Below are 23,555 nucleotides of genomic sequence, written 5' to 3' on the forward strand. Positions count from 1 at the left end.
GGGGTTGACCCCTTGTTTTTCTCACCATCTTCCTGGACATGCCACCAAAAGTGGAGGCAGGCATCGCCGGAAGCGTGAGACTTCACACTCTGCACCCGACACCCCCGGCACGAGATCCAGAGAATAAACACCACAAGGAGGACTCCCTGGTGACTGCAACCCCGTGAATAGCCCGAGACTACCCCCCTTGTCCCCTACAGCGACGACTGCAGAGAGAATTCAGACTCCCCCTGTCCACGACTGCCTGTAACAGGGGACCTGACACCTGGAACCAGCACTGAACCGGCAGCCCACAGGACCTGAAGGAACCGCACCTCAGTGCAGGAGTGCCCCCCAGGCGACCCTCTGCTTAGCCCAGGTGGTGGCTGTCCCGAGAAGCTCCCGCCCCCCCATGCCTGCCTGCACCACTAGTGACCCCCGAGTACCTCCATTGAATCATATCTGAAACCAAACGCCTGCTTTGCACACTGCACCCGGCCGCCCCGTGCCGCTGAGGGTGTTTTGTGTCCCTACTTGTGTTCCCTAACCCCCCAAAGTGCTCTATAAAACCCCTCTGGTCTGCCCCCTGAGGACCCAGGTACCTAACTGCTGGCTGACTGGAACCGGAGCATCCCTGTTTTCCATAGGCGCCGATGTATTTTGGGCACCTCTTTGACCTCTGCACCTGACCAGTCCTCAGCTGCTGGTGTGGTAACATTGGGGTTGCCTTGAACCCACACCGGTGTGCTGCCTATGCCCAGGAACTAAGACTTGTAAGTGTTTTACTTACCTCCCCCAGGAACTGTTGATTTTTGCAGTGTCCACTTTTAAAATAGCTTATTGCCATTTTAACAAAGGCTGTATACGATACTGCTTTTGCTCAAAGTTCCAAACTTACCTGTGTGGAGTACTTTGCATTTTATGTATTTACTTCAAGTCTTGAACCTGTGGTTCTTAAAATAAACTAAGAAAATATATTTTTCTATATAAAAACCTATTGGCCTGGAGTAAGTCTTTGAGTGTGTTCCTCATTTATTGCCTGTGTATACAACAAATGCTTAACACTACCATCTGATAAGCCTACTGCTTGACCACACTACCACAAATAGAGCATTATAATCTAATTTTGCCTCTTACCTTCAAGGGGATCCCTTGAACTCTGAGCACACTGTAAGGAAATGCCTCCTTGGCATGGTTACCCCCTGACTTTTTGCCTTTGCTGATGCTATGTTTTGAATTGAAAGTATGCTGAGGCCTGCTAACCAGGCCCCAGCACCAGTGTTCTTTCCCTAACCTGTACTTTTGATTCCACAATTGGCACACCCTGGCATCCAGGTAAGTCCCTTGTAACTGATACCTCTGGTACCAAGGGCCCTGATGCCAGGGAAGGTCTCTAAGGGCTGCAGCATGTCTTATGCCACCCTGGAGACCCCCCACTCAGCACAGACACACTGCTTGCCAGCTTGTGTGTGCTGGTGAGAACAAAACGAGTAAGTCGACATGGCACTCCCCTCAGGGTGCCATACCAGCCTCTCACTGCCTATGCAGGTATAGATAAGTCACCCCTCTAGTAGGCCTTACAGCCCTAAGGCAGGGTGCACTATACCATAGGTGAGGGCACCAGTGCATGAGCACTGTGCCCCTACAGTGTCTAAGCAATACCTTAGACATTGTAAGTGCAGGGTAGCCATAAGAGTATATGGTCTGGGAGTCTGTTTTACACGAACTCCACAGCACCATAATGGCTACACTGAAAACTGGGAAGTTCGGTATCAAACTTCTCAGCACAATAAATGCACACTGATGCCAGTTTACATTTTATTGTAAACTACACCCCAGAGGGCACCTTAGAGGTGCCCCCTGAAACCTTAACCGACTATCTGTGTCGGCTGACTGGTTCCAGCAGCCTGCCACAACCGAGATATGTTGCTGGCCCCATGGGGAGAGTGCCTTTGTCACTCTGAGGCCAGTAACAAAGCCTGCACTGGGTGGAGATGCTAACACCTCCCCCAGGCAGGAGCTGTCACACCTGGCGGTGAGCCTCAAAGGCTCACCCCTTTGTGCCAGCACCGCAGGACACTCCAGCTAGTGGAGTACCCGCCCCCTCCGGCCACGGCCCCCACTTTTGGCGGCAAGGCCGGAGAAAATAATGAGAATAACAAGGAGGAGTCACTGGCCAGTCAGGACAGCCCCTAAGGTGTCCTGAGCTGAAGTGACTCTAACTTTTAGAAATCCTCCATCTTGCAGATGGAGGATTCCCCCAATAGGATTAGGGATGTGACCCCCTCCCCTTGGGAGGAGGCACAAAGAGGGTGTACCCACCCTCAGGGCTAGTAGCCATTGGCTACTAACACCCCAGACCTAAACACGCCCTTAAATTTAGTATTTAAGGGCTCCCCTGAACCTAAAACTTTAGATTCCTGAAACTACAAGAAGAAGAGGACTGCTGAGCTGAAAAACCCCTGCAGAGGAAGAACAGAAGACACCCACTGCTTTGGCCCCAGACTTACCGGCCTGTCTCCTGCCTTCCAAAGAAACCTGCTCCAGCGACGCTTTCCAATGGACCAGCGACCTCTGAATCCTCTGAGTACTGCCCTGCTTCAAGAAAGACAAGAAACTCCCGAGGACAGCGGCACTCCTCCCAAAGAACTGCAACTTTGTTTCAGAGGAGCAGATTCATAGACCCCTGCAAATCCCCGCAAGAAGCGTGAGACTTGCAACACTGCACCCGGCGACCCCGACTCGACTGGTGGAGAACCAACACCTCAGGGAGGACCCTCCGGCGACTCAGAGACCGTGAGTAACCAAAGTTGTCCCCCCTGAGCCCCCACAGCGACGCCTGCAGAGGGAATCCCGAGGCTCCCCCTGACCGCGACTGCCTGAACTCTATTTCCCGACGGCTGGAAAAGACCCTGCACCCGCAGCCCCCAGCACCTGAAGGAACGGAACTCCTGTGCATGAGTGACCCTCAGGAGGCCCTCTCCCTTGCCCAGGTGGTGGCTACCCCGAGGAGCCCCCCCCTTGCCTGCCTGCACCGCTGAAGAGACCCCTTGGTCTCCCATTGAAACCTACAGAGAACCCGACGCGCCCGCCCGCCCCCGCACTACTGAGGGTGTACTTTTTGCCCTACAAAAACCCCCTGGTCTGCCCTCCGAAGACGCGGGTACTTACCTGCTGGCAGACTGGAACCGGGGCACCCCCTTCTTTCCATTGAAGCCTGTGTGTTTTGGGCACCTCTTTGACCTCTGCACCTGACCGGCCCTGAGCTGCTGGTGTGGTAACTTTGGGGTTGCTCTGAACCCCCAACGGTGGGCTACCTTGGACCCAAAACTGAACCCTGTAGGTAATTTACTTACCTGCTAAAACTAACAATACTTTACCTCCCCCAGGAACTGTGAAAATTGCACTGTCCACTTTTAAAACAGCTAATTGTGGTTTATGTGAAAAGTATATATGCTACTGTAATTATTCAAAGTTCCTAAAGTACTTACCTGCAATACCTTTCAAATGAGATATTACATGTAGAATTTGAACCTGTGGTTCTTAAAATAAACTAAGAAAAGATATTTTTCTATACAAAAACCTATTGGCTGGAATTGTCTCAGAGTGTGTTTTCTCATTTATTGCCTGTGTGTATGTACAACAAATGCTTAACACTACTCCTTTGATAAGCCTACTGCTCGACCACACTACCACAAAATAGAGCATTAGTATTATCTCTTTTTGCCACTATCTTACCTCTAAGGGGAACCCTTGGACTCTGTGCATGCTATTCCTTACTTTGAAATAGCACATACAGAGCTAACTTCCTACACACACTATTTCTCACTTTGAGATAGTGGTTGTAGGGCGTTGGCTCTGTATATACTACCTGTGGTCCTGCTTCATAATGGTATGTTTGGTGTTAAACATGTTGTAATCGTAACCCAGTACCAATGCCAGTATTGGTGGCATGATTCCATGCACTCTGGGGCTCCTTAGAGGACCCCTCCAGAATTGCTCCTACCAGTCTTCCGAAGTTTTATGGTCAGCCCAGGCTGCTGCCTCCCCTCAAGACAGGTTTCTGCCCTCCTGCTGCTTGATGACCTTCAGCAAGGGAAGGCAGAACCAAGGATTTCATGTGGGAGAGGGAGTCCACACCCTCTCCCTTGAAAATAGGTGTTACAAGGCAGGGGAGGGGAAGCCTTCCAAAGCCACGTGTATGCTTTGAAGGTCACATTTGGTGCCCTCCTTGCATAAACCTGTTTGCACCAGTCCAGGGACCTCCGGTCCCTGTTCTGACACAAAACTGGACTATGGAAAGGGTAGTGACCACTCCCCTGTCCAGCACCCCCCCTGGGGTACCCAGAGCTCCTCCAGGTAGCCGTGTGATTCTGCTACCTTGAAAACAAGATCTGCAGGTGCCCCTGGGAGCATCTGAGTGGCCAGGTCAAGCAGGTGACGTCTGACCCTCTCTGGTAGCTGGTCTCAGTGGAAAGTGACCAATCCCCCTGGTAGGGCTATTTAGAGGCTCCCTTGCAGATAGGTCCCCAGATTCAGCATGTAAGACTCCACCGGGACTCCACTGCATCATCTACTTTTGCTCCTGGCCACTGAAACCGCAACTGGACACTATAGAAACGGACAAGACTGCAACCCCCTTAGACAGCCTCACCTTGCAACATTGTTTCCCCGGCTCCTTCAAGCAACTGCAACATTTCCATGGCCGTGCATCCTCTGGGCTCAGCAAGACTTCAGCTGCACCAGGAAGCAAGAACCGAATCACCCTTGAAGTGAAGGAGTCTCTCCTCTGCATCTGCAGGCACCTACAACAACGATGTCTGATGTGTGGATCTGCTCTCCTCTAGAGCTGCGTGGATCCTGCAACACAGGTGATGGTCTGGAGTGGTCCCCTTGGCCCTCTCTGCCCTCCATCCATTTTGGGTGACTGAGTCCCTGCCTCTCCTTGCAGGACCGTACCGATGTGCACTGCGACTCTTGCAGCAATCCAGGCTTGTTGTCTCCTGCTCCAAGGGATCTTCATAGTCCATGTAGTCCCGACCTCCAGCACTTCATCCTTGTAAGGATGGTCTCATCTCTGCTGCTCCAACAACGTGGGACTCCTCAGGGTGTGCTAATTGGACCTCACTGCAGCTGACTGCTTCTGCTGGTTCTCCTGACTGCTGTGGCACAGCCCGGACTCCCCTCCAAGGGTCAAGTCCCCTGGACCTTAACTCTGCTCTCCTGGTGGCTGCGGTGGGGTCACTAAGGTACTTGCCTCTTGCGGTTTGAGTTCTCCTAGCTCCCCTCTAACTACTCCATATCCTTGGGTGGGGGACTTCACTTCACATTCCACTATGTTAGTATATGGTTTAGCACTCCCCCTGGGGCCCCCACTATTTTTCAATTTTTTTTACCAGTGCTGGTTGTTTCTTTTTCTAATCCCTAATTATTACTGTGCATGTGTAGTGTGTACTTACCTCGAGTTGGGGGACTTCCTATAAGTAATCTAGTTCATTGCTACTGTAACAAAGTACCTTTTTATTTTTGTAACAGTGTGGTTTCTTTGAGGTATGAAAAGTTACTGTGTGACTGCTGTGGTATTACAAGTGCTTTACACTCCTCCTAGATAAGTCTTTTCTGCTCATCCACAGCTACCTCTAGAGAGCCCTGACTTCCCAGATACTGTCTTCATTCACTAATAGGGGTTGCCTGGACCTGGTATAAGGTGGCAACACGATAGGTGTTTAACACGCACCAGGCCAGCTATCTACAGTGACCATGTCAAGAGGCACTTTCCTACACTGTCACAACATTAGATGCATTATTTTGCATAACTTTCCTCTTACCATGTAATGTAATCAACCCTGCAGCATAATTTGGTCCTCAACTGCTACATACTTCCAATGGCCTTGATCCTAGCATACCACGTAAATAATTTAATCTTGATACTGAATGACCAGTACTTTTGACTGATGTTGATACAAGTAATTTATTGAAGATGTACTCAAACTAGTTCCCAGTAACTGGCTAATCGGGTTTAAAATAATATATATCAGGGGTGTGGAATTTATTCAAATATCTACTTGTCCAGGGGACAGGTTGCTTCTCAAATCTACTTGTCCTGTAAAAGATCTACTTGTCCCTTTGGTGCCATGTAGTATGGCGACAAATTATGGCAGCAATCTCATTATGTAAGAGCTCTGATAATAGCCTCTCTGATTATGCCAGGGCTACTACCATAGTAGTTTCAATCCCTACTGTAGCACTTTCCTTATTTTGCCACCTTTCTGCAGATCTGCATACTGGGGCTGGAGGAAGCAGTAAGCAATAGTTCCAGGGCTGGAATGCCTATGACTCTGCAAACCTACTAACCTGCATGTTTTAAAGATTTTCACCAGCTTCTCTCTAATATTTTCCCATAATAAGAAAGGTTGGACATTTACTCCTGACAATGGCAGAATTAGAACTTCTTCCAGGGTTGGGAAGAAAGTGGCCGGAGGGAAAATGAACTTGCAAATGCTCAATAGATTTTCACATGAGCAAATCTACACATGCGTATTTACCCATGCTAAAATACAGTTCACAAATATTTATTAGGGGTACGACATATACCATGCGTGCACTTTTGTGAATTTCTTTAAGAATTTGGGGCCACATGTGGGTAGGTTCAGATTTGCGACCCGCAAATTGCGAGTCAGAGCGACTCGCAATTTGCGAGTCGCAAATCCGAATGTAGGATGGTGTCCCTGACACCATTTGTGATTCGCAAGGGCTTCGCAAATGCCCACCTAGTGAATAATCATGAGGTGGGTCGCAATTTGCGACCCCCTTGCGAATAGCGGCCCTCACAGGGATGGTGGCCTGCTGGAGACAGCAGACCACCATGTCTGTGACTGCTTCCTTAAAGGAAAACGAGGTGCATTACAAAAACGAAAAATGAAACGTTTTCGTTTCATTTTTTCAGAGCAGGCAGTGGTCCGCAGCCTGCTCTGAAAAAATGTTTACAGTGACATTCACAATGGGGAAGGGGTCCTCCCCATGGGGATCCCTTCCCTTTTGCGAAAGTGTTAGCACCCATTTGAAATGGGTGCAAACTGCGATTGGTTTGCGCCCGCGTTCGCGGTCACAAAACAATCCTACATTGCACTGCGAGTCGCAATTAGGAAGGGAACACCCCTTCCTAATTGCGAGTTGCAAACCCGTTTTGCGATTCGGTAATCAAGTTACTGAATCGCAAAACTGGGTTTGTGCATCGCAATGTGCTTTTTGCACGTCGCAAACAGCGAAAGTCGCTGTTTGTGACATGCAAAAAGCTACCTACATGTGGGTCTTGGTCCCTAATTAGGTCTGGTGTTAACAAAGACATTTTGTTTTTACTAAACTTCTATTTCTCTCTCTTTCGGCTGGCTTTACTGTGAGTGATCGCATTCTGCTCTTCCACAAGGAGCATATTGGCACACAAAGTAGTTTTGTTCAGTGTCAGGAACTACAGTGGCAATCAGTGACGTAACGAAACTGGAGGGAGCCCCTTTGCAAAGAACATAGAGGAGCCCCCTCTCCAGACTCACTCAGGGCAGGTGCTGTGCTGAAGGGGCCCCCTGGAGGGCGGCAGCGGGGCCTTTGTTATGCCACTGGTGGCAACGTGTGCTTTTAGAGTTCAAAAACTTTTTGGGGGGTTTTTGCCAGTGTTTGTTACAATGTTGAGGGCCTGGTAGCTCCCACAACAATAAAGTGTTACAAAAGCCATGTCAAAACAAGACACGCATTGATGAAACTAAAAGACTTATAAAAAATATGTCGGACCAGTTGGCTTTGTCAGTGTTTGTTTATTTTCATGCTTCCCATATTCGTTTTTAAAATGGTTACACTGATTTTCCATTAGAAATATTTTTGGGAAATACTAGCATGCAGCAACACATTTTACTAAATGACACTTCATTTGCATCTAATCAGAGAGCATTCTGGGAGCCTTATACTTAGCCTCACAGCCTAAACATTTCAAACGTGTATACACGTTTTTTTGTTTGCACTGGAACCATTGTCAGTAGTGAAGTGTGACCTTAAAACATTTATTTACAGCACTCACCCTAATAATGAAGGCTTTCAAATAATGAACCATAAATACAAGTTCGAACAGCATTATTTTTTGGAAACACATTACCTCAACTGCAGAGAGTTCCACTCTCTGTAAACAGGCAGCCAAAGGGTTTGTGCTGCAGAGGGTTGGGCCTACTTGTCCCAAGGACAAAGTAAACATAAAAACTTGTTGCCCTTGACCCCAAACAAGATGTCCCGGGCGTCGGGCGATAGGAATTCCACATCCCTGTATATATATATTTTATGACCGATTTCATGTTTTTTTAAAAAAATTCTAGTGATACTTTGGAACATAGTAAGGCTTAATGCATATTCATTTTTTTTCAGCCGCCAGCCACCACCAGCACTTCTGCTCCGACAACTACCACTACCCCTACAGATGAATCAAGTACATGTTCTACCTCACAGGCTGTATCATCTCCAACTGGTATAATTCCAGGCAATAAATATGGTAAGCTGTTGCTCCGTGCGCTGGCAGGGCCTTGTTTTTGTTTGATGTGGGGACTTTGAAGGAGAGTAGGTTTTAGATTACCTGTTGAAATGCTCATGATGGTGAACATATGCAGCCTGTTGTGACATTCTGGAAACTTAAATAGTTTGAAGGTTCTTGGAACAGAACAATCCTTTAAAAGCTGGAAGTGTTAGCCCGAAGAACTGAAGGGCAAATGCTTTAAAGTTTTGAAGGTAGATATGAACTGTGGTTAGTCCATTTAAGGCTAAAGAAGTATCATTAAATTAAATGAGATTATGTTCAATAGTTTGAGAAATTCCTCATGTTCTAGATGTAGTCTCTAGAACTAATGCAAAATAGTTACATCAGAGAAAAATGAGTTAACTAAAAACTCCGTAGCTATCCGCTTTTCCGATGGTGTACCCAAAAATGAATTCTGCAATATGATCAGATAAGCCCCTGTTTAGAGTAGCCTTTCACCAAAAATGTTAGGATTTTAAAGGACATAGTTGGAATGATGAAATATGCACTTGCTGAATACTCCTGATTGACCAAAGAGGGATGGTCTAGAAATGTTTATTTTGATCAGTTTAATATATTGCTATGTGATATGCGTGAATTGAATTGGCTGGTTCAGCTATTTCTGGTTCCTAATCATTTTGACGATATGCACAATTCTATTCATGTATCAGTGAGCGTGAGGTAAACAACCCCTGTGGTTAACCAACACCAAGAATGTTGCAAGCAGTTATTTGCTGTAATCCTGGTGTGTCTTATGTTGGGTTGTTCGCAACTAAATTAAGTTTTGAGGCAGATAAACCTGATGTATAAATGTGTGCCATTTCACAGCGGTCCCAGACACTTCGACCTACCAATTTGATGAATCCTCGGGTTATTACTATGATCCAAACACAGGACTCTATTATGACCCCAACTCACAGGTAAGCTTTGCTTCTCAAGGACCTCTTGAAGATCACTGCAGTATCTTGTGCTGGTATTGCTTTTCTCACGTCCTCACGCACTCCTCCCACTCCTATAAATATATTATATTGAAAAAGACCTAATACGTTTGATGATGCAGTATGTCCTGTGTTATTGAGTTTTAGTATGCTGCAGTGATAATATTCTCGGACACTCTGCTTGTAAGAGTGTTAAGGGAAACTGCAGGCACACAACTTTCCTTTTGAACATTCCTTCATAGAGCTCGGGCTGTGGTGAGGATGGTTGGAATAGTTCCGTTTGCCTTTTAGGCTTGTGTTTTTTTTTTTTTTCATCTCTACTTTGCTAGGTTGTGGTCAGTTGTCAAATGGGCCGTAGGAAGAACAGGTTTTTGGTTCTTTGAGTGGTTGACTTGCATTTTTTTTAATGAATAAACTAGAGAGCTTGGCTGTAATATAAATTCTGCAAAAGATGTACACCTCGAGCTTAAATAGGTCAGTGGTTACTTTTCAGAGCTCAACCACATGGTTATTAATTAAATGTTGAGTGGTCTGACACTTAACCAAAGCATTAGTTTTCTGCAGCTGGGGTACTCCGTTTTTAAGATGCATATTTTGAGCAGTACATTTGTCATGGTTATGGAACACGCCCAGTTTAGTTGTGGTTTTGATCTTAAATATATTATGATAGGACTTCAAGTTGTAATAAGCAAAGCTGGTTCTTTCATACCTAACTTTTTTTGTTTTTTTTTTAAGGGACAATACCTTTAATAGGTGTTGTGAACTTTTCTGGTATATTTGTAATACTGAGATTTATAAATTGAATTAATATTTATATTGTGCACAGTACTGAGGAGGTAAAACACTACCACACAGCCCATCACCACCCATTATGCATACAACATATCCACTAGAACAAATACACTTCCCAATTAGTCACTGCAGTGACATTGACCACTTCAACGCTTGAAGGGTAAACCCCCATGCCTCCCTTTTTAAAAATATATTTTTTATAGGGGTAAACTCTCCTACCTACTCCTAAAGCCCTTACTGCTCCATTTACCTAAATCCTAAAAACACCATACCATCCCATTATTGAATCCGGAAAAAAAACCTCAACACCACTATCTACCTTTAATTGCTTCGTAAATGTAATGTGACTGATTGCAACCTACTGTGTTGTAGAGGTAAATGCTTAGTCATGCTTGTGATGTAGTGGTCCCTTTTTGTACTTAATGCGTTGTAAAGGTGGCCTACCTCGGCAGATAGATTTAACAATAATTGAACTAGCGTTGATCAACCTTTGAGTTTGACAAAGTTGATTCTTCTGAGGGTAATGCCCTCTTATGTTTTGTTGGCACCGTTTGCTTGTCCTACATGAGTTTGTGGATGACAAGTGGACTTGAGCAGTTGGCACATCCAGGGTGCATTATTTAGTATTAAGACAAAGAACTCAGAACTCCTGGTCTGCATACACAACCTGTCTAAAAAAGCATTGCTTTTACGTAAAGGCATGCAGTAAATTTATAGAGACTGGTTTGGTTTATACATGCCTTTTGCTGACTATAGTATTGGTTGCTATTTCAACGGCTGGTGGTGGAACAAGTTTCATAAACTGGAGTCCACAAAAGGTGCAGCGAGGTGGCAAGGACAGTGGAAGATTGCCAAAGGTTTATTTCTTTTATTTAGTTAATGAGGGTCTCCAGATGAACAGTTATAAGGTAGTGTAATGTATGTTCTCAAGTAAAGCTTTCCATTGGCCTGATAAGAAGGGGCCTGTTGAATTGCAATTCCTTTGCAAAAACCTACAGGTATCGCAGTTAGAAGTAGTATGATGTTTATCACACATGGTATTTACCAGGTTTAATAAAGATAGCAACTTACTAGTCTAGAGCAAAGCGAAAAGGCCCGGTATTTATGGGACATGGGGATGTTCTGGTGCATCAAGCGTAAAACTCCACAAGTTATACCACAAAAACTCTGAATATGAAAAAATTACTGCGTCCATCGTTGGTGTCTGATTTTTATCGGATCCAAAACATTTACTAGATAGCAACTGGCAAATAGGGTAGATGTTTGTTGCTGCCTTTGTTTATATTAATGTATGGAATGTCTCAAGAAGGAGAAAAAATCTTAGAGCAGCTATAGGGTTACTGAAGTGAAAGGAGCATTGTTTCCTTGATCTCCGTTTTTTAATTCAATAAGGAATTCATGGTGAGGAAACCTTATCTTGCTCAGTATGTTTCATAGCAGGTCTGTTTGTGACAGTAGGGCAGTAAGTTGATGCTTTTGAACAGTAATGTAGTTTAAATGCGAACCAGTTAAATAACATTAATACTGAGTAGTCATATGTGCCACTGGTAGCAAACAGTGGCTTGTTGTAAAAGTAGGCAAGAAGAACCAGTCAATTTGCACACAACTTTGTAATTATTTGTCCGACTGAGTCGGATAGTAGCATGCTACATATTTTGTAATGGAAATTCGTCACCTAAAATACATTATATATTTAGATTTAAACCTTGGATATGTCTGCTTTTATGCGTTCCTTGCAAGTTAGTGTAAATGTGCTTACAAGCTCACTTTTTAGATGAATAATGCCAATTTTTTTCCTTGGGCCCAGTATTATTACAATTCGCTGACTCTGCAGTACCTTTACTGGGATGGAGAGAAACAAACTTATCTCCCGGCTTCCGAGACTGCACAGCAACAGCAGCAGCAGCTGCCGAACAGCATGTCTGCCAACACAAAGGAAGGGAAGGAGAAAAAAGAAAAACCCAAGAGTAAAACAGCTCAGCAGGTGAGCAGAAATTGTGAAGCTATTCCCTGCAGTGTTAAGATGAGATGCCTCTTAGGAGTCTAGGATGAGTTGTAGTGGCAGATGTTAGCATGCCTGCCAATAGTATGGAGATACAAAGTGTTACCTTTTTAAAATTCTTCTGTGTATTCTTGATTCTGGTGCTCCTGATCTGGTCGCAGTGAGGTCGATGAGCTCACGGTGTCCTTCTTAGTCCACAGTGCAGTTGAGGGGGCAAATTCTTAGATACTTAATTTTGACCCATGTGTCGCTTTCTTTGCAAATATCTACGGACCACATGCGGGGTCATTTTTTCTATACCACCGTTCGCTGGGTGGACATCCACTCTGGGTGCCACATTTAGTTGTCCCCCTATGGTGGAGATTGAGGTTGTGGGAGTTCGCACCCCATGTTAGTCTGCATTATTTCTATGACGCCCTATACTGTGTAGGAAGTTGGCTCTGTACGCACTATTTCAAAGTAAGGAATAGTATGCACAGAGTCCAAGGGTTCCCCTTAGAGGTAAGATAGTGGCAAAAATAGATAATACTAATGCTCTATTTTGTGGTAGTGTGGTCGAGCAGTAGGCTTATCAAAGGAGTAGTGTTAAGCATTTGTTGTACATACACACAGGCAATAAATGAGGAACACACACTCAGAGACAAATCCAGCCAATAGGTTTTGTTATAGAAAAATATATTTTCTTAGTTTATTTTAAGAACCACAGGTTCAATTTCTACATGTAATATCTCATTTGAAAGGTATTGCAGGTAAGTACTTTAGGAACTTTGAATCATTACATTAGCATGTATACTTTTTACCTAAAACACAATAAGCTGTTTTAAAATTGGACACAGTGTGCAATTTTCACAGTTCCTGGGGGAGGTAAGTTTTTGTTAGTTTTATCAGGTAAGTAAATCACTTACAAGTCTCAGGTTTGGGTCCAAGGTAGCCCACCGTTGGGGGTTCAGAGCAACCCAAAAGTTACCACACCAGCAGCTCAGGGCCGGTCAGGTGCAGAGGTCAAAGAGGTGCCCAAAACACATAGGCTTCAATGGAGAGAAGGGGGTGCCCCGGTTCCGGTCTGCCAGCAGGTAAGTACCCGCGTCTTCGGAGGGCAGACCAGGGGGGTTTTGTAGGGCACCGGGGGGGACACAAGTCAGCACAAAAAGTACACCCTCAGCAGCGCGGGGGCAGCCGGGTGCAGTGTGCAAACACGCGTTGGGTTTTCAATGGTTTTCAATGAGAGACCAAGGGATCTCTTCAGCGGTGCAGGCAAGCAAGGGGGGTGGGGGGGGCTCCTCGGGGTAGCCACCACCTGGGCAAGGGAGAGGGCCTCCTGGGGGTCACTCCTGCACAGAAGTTCCGTTCCTTTAGGTGCTGGGGGCTGCGGGTGCAGGGTCTTTTCCAGCCGTCGGGAAATGGAGTTCAGGCAGTCGCGGTCAGGGGGAGCCTCGGGATTCCCTCTGCAGGCGTCGCTGTGGGGGCTCAAGGGGGACAACTTTGGTTACTCACGGTCTTGGAGTCGCCAGAGGGTCCTCCCTGAGGTGTTGGTTCTCCACCAGTCGAGTCGGGGTCGCCGGGTGCAGTGTTGCAAGTCTTACGCTTCTTGCGGGGAGTTGCAGGGGTCTTTAAATCTGCTCCTTGAAACAAAGTTGCAGTTCTTTTGGAGCAATGCTGCTGTCCTCGGGAGTTTCTTGTCTTTCTTGAAGCAGGGCAGTCCTCAGAGGATTCAGAGGTCGCTGGTCCCTTGGAAAGCGTCGCTGGAGCAGGGTTCTTTGGAAGGCAGGAGACAGGCCGGTAGGACTGGGGCCAAAGCAGTTGGTGTCTTCTGTTCTTCCTCTGCAGGGGGTTTTTCAGCTCAGCAGTCTTCTTCTTGTAGTTTCAGGAATCTAAATTCTTAGGTTCAGGGGAGCCCTTAAATACTAAATTTAAGGGCGTGTTTAGGTCTGGGGGGGTTAGTAGCCAATGGCTACTAGCCCGGAGGGTGGGTACACCCTCTTTGTGCCTCCTACCAAGGGGAGGGGGTCACATTCCTATCCCTATTGGGGGAATCCTCCTACAAGATGGAGGATTTCTAAAAGTCAGTCACCTCAGCTCAGGACACCTTAGGGGCTGTCCTGACTGGCCAGTGACTCCTCCTTGTTTTTCTCATTATCTCTCCTGGACTTGCCGCCAAAAGTGGGGGCTGTGTCCAGGGGGCGGGCATCTCCACTAGCTGGTGTGCCCTGGGGCATTGTAACACGAAGCTTGAGCTTTTTAAGCTCACTGCTAGGTGTTACAGTTCCTGCAGGGGGGAGGTGTGAAGCACCTCCACCCAGAGCAGGCTTTGTTTCTGTCCTCAGAGGGCACAAAGGCTCTCACCGCATGAGGTCAGAAACTCCTCTCTCAGCAGCAGGCTGGCACAGACCAGTCAGTCCTGCACTGAACAATTGGGTAAAATACAGGGGGCATCTCTAAGATGCACTCTGTGTGCATTTTTTAATAAATCCTACACTGGCATCAGTGTGGGTTTATTATTCTGAGAAGTTTGATACTAAACTTCCCAGTATTCAGTGTAGCCATTATGGAGCTGTGGAGTTCGTTTTTGACAGACTCCCAGACCATATAGTCTTATGGCTACCCTGCACTTACAATGTCTAAGGTTTTGCTTAGACACTGTAGGGGCATAGTGCTCATCCACTGGTGCCCTCACCTATGGTATAGTGCACCCTGCCTTAGGGCTGTAAGGCCTACTAGAGGGGTGACTTGTCTATACTGCATAGACAGTGTGAGGTTGGCATGGCACCCTGAGGGGGAGTGCCATGTCGACTTACTCGTTTTGTTCTTATCAGCACACACAAGCTGGCAAGCAGTGTGTCTGTGCTGAGTGAGGGGTCCCAAGGGTGGCATAAGATATGCTGCAGCCCTTAGAGACCTTCCCTGGCATCAGGGCCCTTGGTACCAGGGGTACCAGTTACAAGGGACTTACCTGGATGCCAGGGTGTGCCAATTGTGGAATCAAAAGTACATTTTTAGGTGAAAGAACACTGGTGCTGGGGCCTGGTTAGCAGGGTCCCAGCACACTTCTCAGTCAAGTCAGCATCAGTATCAGGCAAAAAGTGGGGGGTAACTGCAACAGGGAGCCATTTCTTTACACTGTGGCACTACCTCAAGACACTTACCTACGCTTTGTACTGCGGTTTGATATATCGTCCGGTATTATTCCTTGAACTGCCTTTTAATGCCCTTTTCAACTTGAGAACACTGCTCGCCTGACAACTATTGAAAAATACATATTCTGCTACAAATTGCTCCCTGGATCTATGGGTCTACATACAGAGGCCAGTGCCCTGAAGAAGGTGGGCAATCGTTAGTGATCGCAGTTCCACCGAAACGTACGTCGGCATTTTAACCGACAAAGCTTCCACCAGTTATGGTTCTCAGAAAAAAGTCCTTTGTAGTCTTCTTAAACTGTTGATTTACAATGAGGAAAAATTAAGGTCTTGGAGCCAACAAGAATTCTGCTGTCATCTTACAAGTCTACAAGGACTAATTCTAGGGTATACTCTGAATCTAGAGGACCCTGGACATTGGGCGTTTTACTATCATGCGACTTTGAAATCATTGGTTTGTGACCATACTCATGTAGTTGTGGACTTATTAGGAGGCAGGTTACAAGATATAAATGTATACTATACCATGCTTGCTTTCCTCCATATTAGTTAGAATTGGCTCTGTACTATGTATTTAGTCCTCATTGGATTTTTCTTTTTAACGTGTTACGAATGGCTCAGTATGACTGAATGTGTGTGGTTCTTTTTTATGATATTCCTTCCAGGGTGCATAATAAGGAGTTATATTAGGTTGTTAGATATATATTTTGATATTGTTTGATCTTATATGAAGAATAATCATGTTAATATTTGAATAAAATTATACATCATTTTCATGGACATAGACTATTATTGTTTAGTGTTTTAGTGGGTCTGAGTCTTTAGGTCTCCCATCCTTTGGGACCACTGGGATTCCGTATCTGGACTTTGAAGGAGCTTATCACATTAACACTACACTAATTACTCACAGGCAGTTTACCCCCCCCCCCCCCCCCCCCCCCCCAAAAAAAAAAACCCCAGAGTTAAGTGTACACTACATATACATAAAATATATGTTCGATGGCATGTGTAGCTGCAGATACACATGCCATGCATAGCTCTTACAACATGTAGTGTTGGGCTCGGAGTGTTACAAGTTGTTTTTCTTCAAAGAAGTCTTTTCAGTCACAGGATCGAGTGACTCCTCCTCTCGGTTCCAGTGCGCATGGGCATCGACTCCATTGTTATTGTATTCTTTTTGCGGTCGGGTTCGGACGTGTTTCCTCTCGCTCCAAGATTTTGATTCGGAAAACCTCAGAAAACCACCTTATTCGTCAGTACTGTTTAGATCGCATTTCCCATCTAACATCCCGATCCATATTCCTGTCTGAACCTTCGGGGCACCTGACTCTGGCCTACCGCGTGGGATGCGTGATGGATCGCACTCTTCCGATTATGCCCTTGGTGCCACGCGAAGTACCCCTAACCACTTGGTTTGTAATTTGTGCCTTTCTCCAGACCAATGGGAACAAGTTTGTGAGGCCTGTCGATCATTTCGATCAAAGACCCTCGGGTCACAGGGCCTGAGAACTCTAAATGGTGTCAAAGCAGCGACATCTCGACGTCCTGGAGGAAGAGCAGGCGCAGACAGACTCTGAACAGGAATCGGAAGACAGACCCATCACAGCTGGCCTGCATGTGAGTACGTCTGCCCCTACACCTCTGCACAAAAAACATTCAAAGGGTTTGGGTACACCACTGCCGGAAGGCTATGGTTCAGCCCAAAAAAGACTGCTGGCGACCGTCCTTCGGGGTCGGTGCCGAAAACGGCCACTCCTCCGTCCACTTCGGAGTTGAGCAAATCTGTTGAAAGCACTGCCGAATTTTCGACTCCGAGGAATGGGGTCTTTTACTGGAGTCAGTCTGCTTCGGAGCCGAGACCTCAGACTACTTTTTTGGGACCGAAAAAACTACACCATCGGAGCTGAAAAAAATCCTCCTATACAGAGGAACAAGAACTTTCCAAAAAATTAAGACAGATTACAAGGCCAATCATGGAATCTCATAAGACTTCTGAGGAAGGGCCTGAGATTGAACTAATATTACAAGTTTTATAGATGAGACTCCATATTTATAAGGAGACAGAAAGAATCATCACTGCACCCCCTTTAAAAACCAAAAGAAAGCTGGCTTTCTAAGAGGAACTAGACTCTCTGCAACCACCAGCGAAGGTGCAAAAACAAAAGAAGCCACTACCTCTCCATACTTCTCCTCCATCTCCACAGCTCTCACCTCCGAATAACCCACTACCGCCTTCTCAAACACATTCTTTATACTCACATGGAGATGCAGCAGACCCATGGGACCTCTATGACCCTGATCCAATCCCGGACAATGATCCAGACATTTATCCATCAAAACCTTCTCCAGAAGACACCACTGCATTCTCCCAAGTAATATCTAGGGCAGCAGCTTATAATGGAGTAACCATGCATTCTGAGCCATTAGATGAAGACTTTATTTAATACCCTGTCTTCTACTCATACCAGGTACCAGTTGTCTCCCAGTGTTACCAGGAATGGTTAAACATGCAGACCAAATTGTTATTGAACCTGTAAGAGCTAGGATTATCACCCCTAGAATTGATAAGAAGTATAAGCCTGCCCCTACTGACCCAGATTACATTGCTTATCAGTTCCCTCCAGACTCCATAGTAGTCAGTGCGGCAAAAAAGAGGGTAAACAGCCAGTAATCAGGAGACGCACTGCCTCCTGATAAGCAGAGTAGAAATTTTGATGCAGCTGGGAAAAGTGTTGCTACACAAGCAGCAAATCAGTGGAGAATTGCAAATTCTCAGGCTCTTCTAGCCAGGTATGACAGGGCCCATTGGGGAGAAGTGCAAGCTATATTATACAGCATCTCCCAGAAGAGCAGTGATGGAAGAGGGCCATGCTATCGGCAATAATCAAATGAGATCTGCCCTCAATGCTGCTGATACAGCTGTAAGGAGTTTAAATACTGCCATCGCAATTAGAAGACATGCATGGCTGCACTCCTCTGGTTTTAAACCAGAAATTCAACATGCAACACTTAATATGCCTTTCGACCAAAAAGCACCTGTAAGGAAATGCCTCCTTGGCATGGTTACCCCCTGACTTTTTGCCTTTGCTGATGCTATGTTTTGAATTGAAAGTGTGCTGAGGCCTGCTAACCAGGCCCCAGCACCAGTGTTCTTTCCCTAACCTGTACTTTTGGTTCCACAATTGGCACACCCTGGCATCCAGATAAGTCCCTTGTAACTGGTACCTCTGGTACCAAGGGCCCTGATGCCAGGGAAGGTCTCTAAGGGCTGCAGCATGTATTATGCCACCCTAAGAGACCCCTCACTCAGCACAGACACACTGCTTACCAGCTTGTGTGTGCTAGTGAGAACAAAATGAGTAAGTCGACATGGCACTCCCCTCAGGGTGCCATGCCAGCCTCTCACTGCCTATGCAGTATAGGTAAGACACCCCTCTAGCAGGCCTTACAGCCCTAAGGCAGGGTGCACTATACCATAGGTGAGGGTACCAGTGCATGAGCACTGTGCCCCTACAGTGTCTAAGCAAAACCTTACACATTGTAAGTGCAGGGTAGCCATAAGCGTATATGGTCTGGGAGTCTGTTTTACACGAACTCCACAGCACCATAATGGCTACACTGAAAACTGGGAAGTTTGGTATCAAACTTCTCAGCACAATAAATGCACACTGATGCCAGTGTACATTTTATTGTAAAATACACCACAGAGGGCACCTTAGAGGTGCCCCCTGAAACTTAACCGATTATCTGTGTAGGCTGACTGGTTCCAGCAGCCTGCCTGTAAGGAAATGCCTCCTTGGCATGGTTGCCCCCTGACTTTTTGCCTTTGCTGATGCTATGTTTACAATTGAAAGTGTGCTGAGGCCTGCTAACCAGGCCCCAGCACCAGTGTTCTTTCCCTAACCTGTACTTTTGTATCCACAATTGGCAGACCCTGGCATCCAGATAAGTCCCTTGTAACTGGTACTTCTAGTACCAAGGGCCCTGATGCCAAGGAAGGTCTCTAAGGGCTGCAGCATGTCTTATGCCACCCTGGAGACCTCTCACTCAGCACAGACACACTGCTTGCCAGCTTGTGTGTGCTAGTGAGGACAAAACGAGTAAGTCGACATGGCACTCCCCTCAGGGTGCCATGCCAGCCTCTCACTGCCTATGCAGTATAGGTAAGACACCCCTCTAGCAGGCCTTACAGCCCTAAGGCAGGGTGCACTATACCATAGGTGAGGGTACCAGTGCATGAGCATGGTACCCCTACAGTGTCTAAACAAAACCTTAGACATTGTAAGTGCAGGGTAGCCATAAGAGTATATGGTCTGGGAGTCTGTCAAACACGAACTCCACAGCACCATAATGGCTACACTGAAAACTGGGAAGTTTGGTATCAAACTTCTCAGCACAATAAATGCACACTGATGCCAGTGTACATTTTATTGTAAAATACACCACAGAGGGCACCTTAGAGGTGCCCCCTGAAACTTAACCGACTATCTGTGTAGGCTGACTAGTTTTAGCAGCCTGCCACAAACCGAGACATGTTGCTGGCCCCATGGGGAGAGTGCCTTTGTCACTCTGAGGCCAGTAACAAAGCCTGCACTGGGTGGAGATGCTAACACCTCTCCCAGGCAGGAATTGTCACACCTGGCGGTGAGCCTCAAAGGCTCACCTCCTTTGTGCCAACCCAGCAGGACACTCCAGCTAGTGGAGTTGCCCGCCCCCTCCGGCCAGGCCCCACTTTTGGCGGCAAGGCCGGAGAAAATAATGAGAATAACAAGGAGGAGTCACTGGCCAGTCAGGACAGCCCCTAAGGTGTCCTGAGCTGAGGTGACTCTAACTTTTAGAAATCCTCCATCTTGCAGATGGAGGATTCCCCCAATAGGGTTAGGATTGTGACCCCCTCCCCTTGGGAGGAGGCACAAAGAGGGTGTACCCACCCTCAGGGCTAGTAGCCATTGGCTACTAACCCCCCAGACCTAAACACGCCCTTAAATTTAGTATTTAAGGGCTACCCTGAACCCTAGAAAATTAGATTCCTGCAACTACAAGAAGAAGGACTGCCTAGCTGAAAAACCCCTGCAGAGGAAGACCAGAAGACGACAACTGCCTTGGCTCCAGAAACTCACTGGCCTGTCTCCTGCCTTCCAAAGATCCTGCTCCAGCGACGCCTTCCAAAGGGACCAGCGACCTCGACATCCTCTGAGGACTGCCCCTACTTCGAAAAGACAAGAAACTCCCGAGGACAGCGGACCTGCTCCAAGAAAAGCTGCAACTTTGTTTCCAGCAGCTTTAAAGAACCCTGCAAGCTCCCCGCAAGAAGCGTGAGACTTGCAACACTGCACCCGGCGACCCCGACTCGGCTGGTGGCGATCCAACACCTCAGGAGGGACCCCAGGACTACTCTGATACTGTGAGTACCAAAACCTGTCCCCCCTGAGCCCCCACAGCGCCGCCTGCAGAGGGAATCCCGAGGCTTCCCCTGACCGCGACTCTTTGAACCTAAAGTCCCGACGCCTGGGAGAGACCCTGCACCCGCAGCCCCCAGGACCTGAAGGACCGGACTTTCACTGGAGAAGTGACCCCCAGGAGTCCCTCTCCCTTGCCCAAGTGGAGGTTTCCCCGAGGAATCCCCCCCTTGCCTGCCTGCAGCGCTGAAGAGATCCAGAGATCTCTCATAGACTAACATTGCGAACCCGACGCCTGTTCCTACACTGCACCCGGCCGCCCCCGCGCTGCTGAGGGTGAAATTTCTGTGTGGACTTGTGTCCCCCCCCGGTGCCCTACAAAACCCCCCTGGTCTGCCCTCCGAAGACGCGGGTACTTACCTGCAAGCAGACCGGAACCGGGGCACCCCCCTTCTCTCCATTCTAGCCTATGTGTTTTGGGCACCACTTTGAACTCTGCACCTGACCGGCCCTGAGCTGCTGGTGTGGTGACTTTGGGGTTGCTCTGAACCCCCAACGGTGGGCTACCTTGGACCAAGAACTAAGCCCTGTAAGTGTCTTACTTACCTGGTTAACCTAACAAATACTTACCTCCCCTAGGAACTGTGAAAATTGCACTAAGTGTCCACTTTTAAAACAGCTATTTGTCAATAACTTGTAAAGTATACATGCAATTTTTATGCTTTAAAGTTCCTAAAGTACTTACCTGCAATACCTTTCGAATGAGATATTACATGTAGAATTTGAACCTGTGGTTCTTAAAATAAACTAAGAAAAGATATTTTTCTATACAAAAACCTATTGGCTGGATTTGTCTCTGAGTGTGTGTACCTCATTTATTGTCTATGTGTATGTACAACAAATGCTTAACACTACTCCTTGGATAAGCCTACTGCTCGACCACACTACCACAAAATAGAGCATTAGTATTATCTATTTTTACCACTATTTTACCTCTAAGGGGAACCCTTGGACTCTGTGCATGCTATTCCTTACTTTGAAATAGCACATACAGAGCCAACTTCCTACACTGCCACACTAGAGACATGTTGCTGGCCCCATGGGGAGAGTGCCTTTGTCACTCTGAGGCCAGTAACAAAGCCTGCACTGGGTGGAGATGCTAACACCTCCCCCAGGCAGGAGCTGTAACACCTGGCGGTGAGCCTCAAAGGCTCACCCCTTTGTCACAGCCCCGCAGGACACTCCAGCTAGTGGAGTTGCCCGCCCCCTCCGGCCCCGGCCCCCACTTTTGGCGGCAAGGCCGGAGAAAATAATGAGAATAACAAGGAGGAGTCACTGGCCAGTCAGGACAGCCCCTAAGGTGTCCTGAGCAGAGGTGACTCTAACTTTTAGAAATCCTCCATCTTGCAGATGGAGGATTCCCCCAATAGGATTAGGGATGTGACCCCCTCCCCTTGGGAGGAGGCACAAAGAGGGTGTACCCACCCTCAGGGCTAGTAGCCATTGGCTACTAACCCCCCAGACCTAAACACGCCCTTAAATTTAGTATTTAAGGGCTTCCCTGAACCTAGAAATTAGATTCCTGCAACTACAAGAAGGACTGCTGAGCTGAAAGACCCCTGCAGAGAAAGACCAGAAGACACCAACTGCCTTGGCCCCAGACTTACCGGCCTGTCTCCTGCCTTCCAAAGAACCCTGCTCCAGCGACGCTTTCCAAGGGACCAGCGACCTCTGAATCCTCTGAGGACTGCCCTGCTTCGAAAAAGACAAACTCCCGAGGACAGCGGCACTGCTCCAAAAGAACTGCAACTTTGTTACAAGGAGCAGATTTAAAGACCCCTGCAACTCCCCTCAAGAAGCGTGAGACTTGCAACACTGCACCCGGCGACCCCGACTCGACTGGTGGAGAACAACCAACTCAGGGAGGACCCTCCGGCGACTCTACGACTGAGTAACCAAAGTTGTCCCCCCTGAGCCCCCACAGCGACGCCTGCAGAGGGAATCCCCAGGCTCCCCCTGACCGCGACTGTCTGAACTCCATTTCCCGACGGCTGGGAAAGACCCTGCACCCCAGCCCCCAAAGAAACGGAACTTCTGTGCAGGAGTGACCCCCAGGAGGCCCTCTCCCTTGCCCAGGTGGTGGCTACCCCGAGGAGCCCCCCCCCCTTGCCTGCCTGCATCGCTGAAGAGACCCCTTGGTCTCCCATTGAAACCTGAAGGAAACCCGACGCGTGTTTGCACACTGCACCCGGCCGCCCCCGCGCTGCTGAGGGTGTACTTTCTGTGCTACTTTGTGTCCCCCCCCCCCCCCCCCGCCGGTGCCCTACAAAACCCCCCTGGTCTGCCCTCCGAAGACGCGGGTACTTACCTGCTGGCAGACTGGAACCGGGGCACCCCCTTCTCTCCATTATAGCCTATGTGTTTTGGGCACCTCTTTGACCTTTGCACCTGACCGGCCCTGAGCTGCTGGTGTGATAACTTTGGGGTTGCTCTGAACCCCCAACGGTGGGCTACCTTGGACCAAAAACTGAAACCTGTAAGTGCCTTACTTACCTGTTGAAACTAACAATAACTTGCCTCCCCCAGGAACTGTGAAAATTGCACTAAGTGTCCACTTTTAAAACAGCTTATTGTGTTTTATGTAAAAAGTATACATGCTAAAGTAATGATTCAAAGTTCCTAGAGTACTTACCTGCAATACCTTTCAAAAGAGCTATTACATGTAAAATTTGAACCTGTGGTTCTTAAAATAAACTAAGA

General features: G+C 47.3%; 1 protein-coding gene across 2 annotated transcripts in view; it reads left to right on the forward strand.

Annotated features, from left to right (window-relative positions):
* RBM5 (RNA binding motif protein 5) overlaps nucleotides 1–23,555 on the forward strand; it is a 313,693-nt gene that overhangs the window by 175,683 nt on the left and 114,455 nt on the right. For both annotated transcript variants that reach the window (XM_069206838.1, XM_069206839.1), the window contains 3 exons: nucleotides 8,386–8,509; nucleotides 9,359–9,450; nucleotides 12,068–12,244. In XM_069206838.1, coding sequence (XP_069062939.1) covers nucleotides 8,386–8,509; nucleotides 9,359–9,450; nucleotides 12,068–12,244 — 393 coding nt within the window. The remainder of the gene's footprint in view (nucleotides 1–8,385; nucleotides 8,510–9,358; nucleotides 9,451–12,067; nucleotides 12,245–23,555) is intronic.

The sequence above is a fragment of the Pleurodeles waltl genome, chromosome 9 (genome assembly GCF_031143425.1).
Source record: "Pleurodeles waltl isolate 20211129_DDA chromosome 9, aPleWal1.hap1.20221129, whole genome shotgun sequence".
Lineage (NCBI taxonomy): Eukaryota > Metazoa > Chordata > Amphibia > Caudata > Salamandridae > Pleurodeles > Pleurodeles waltl.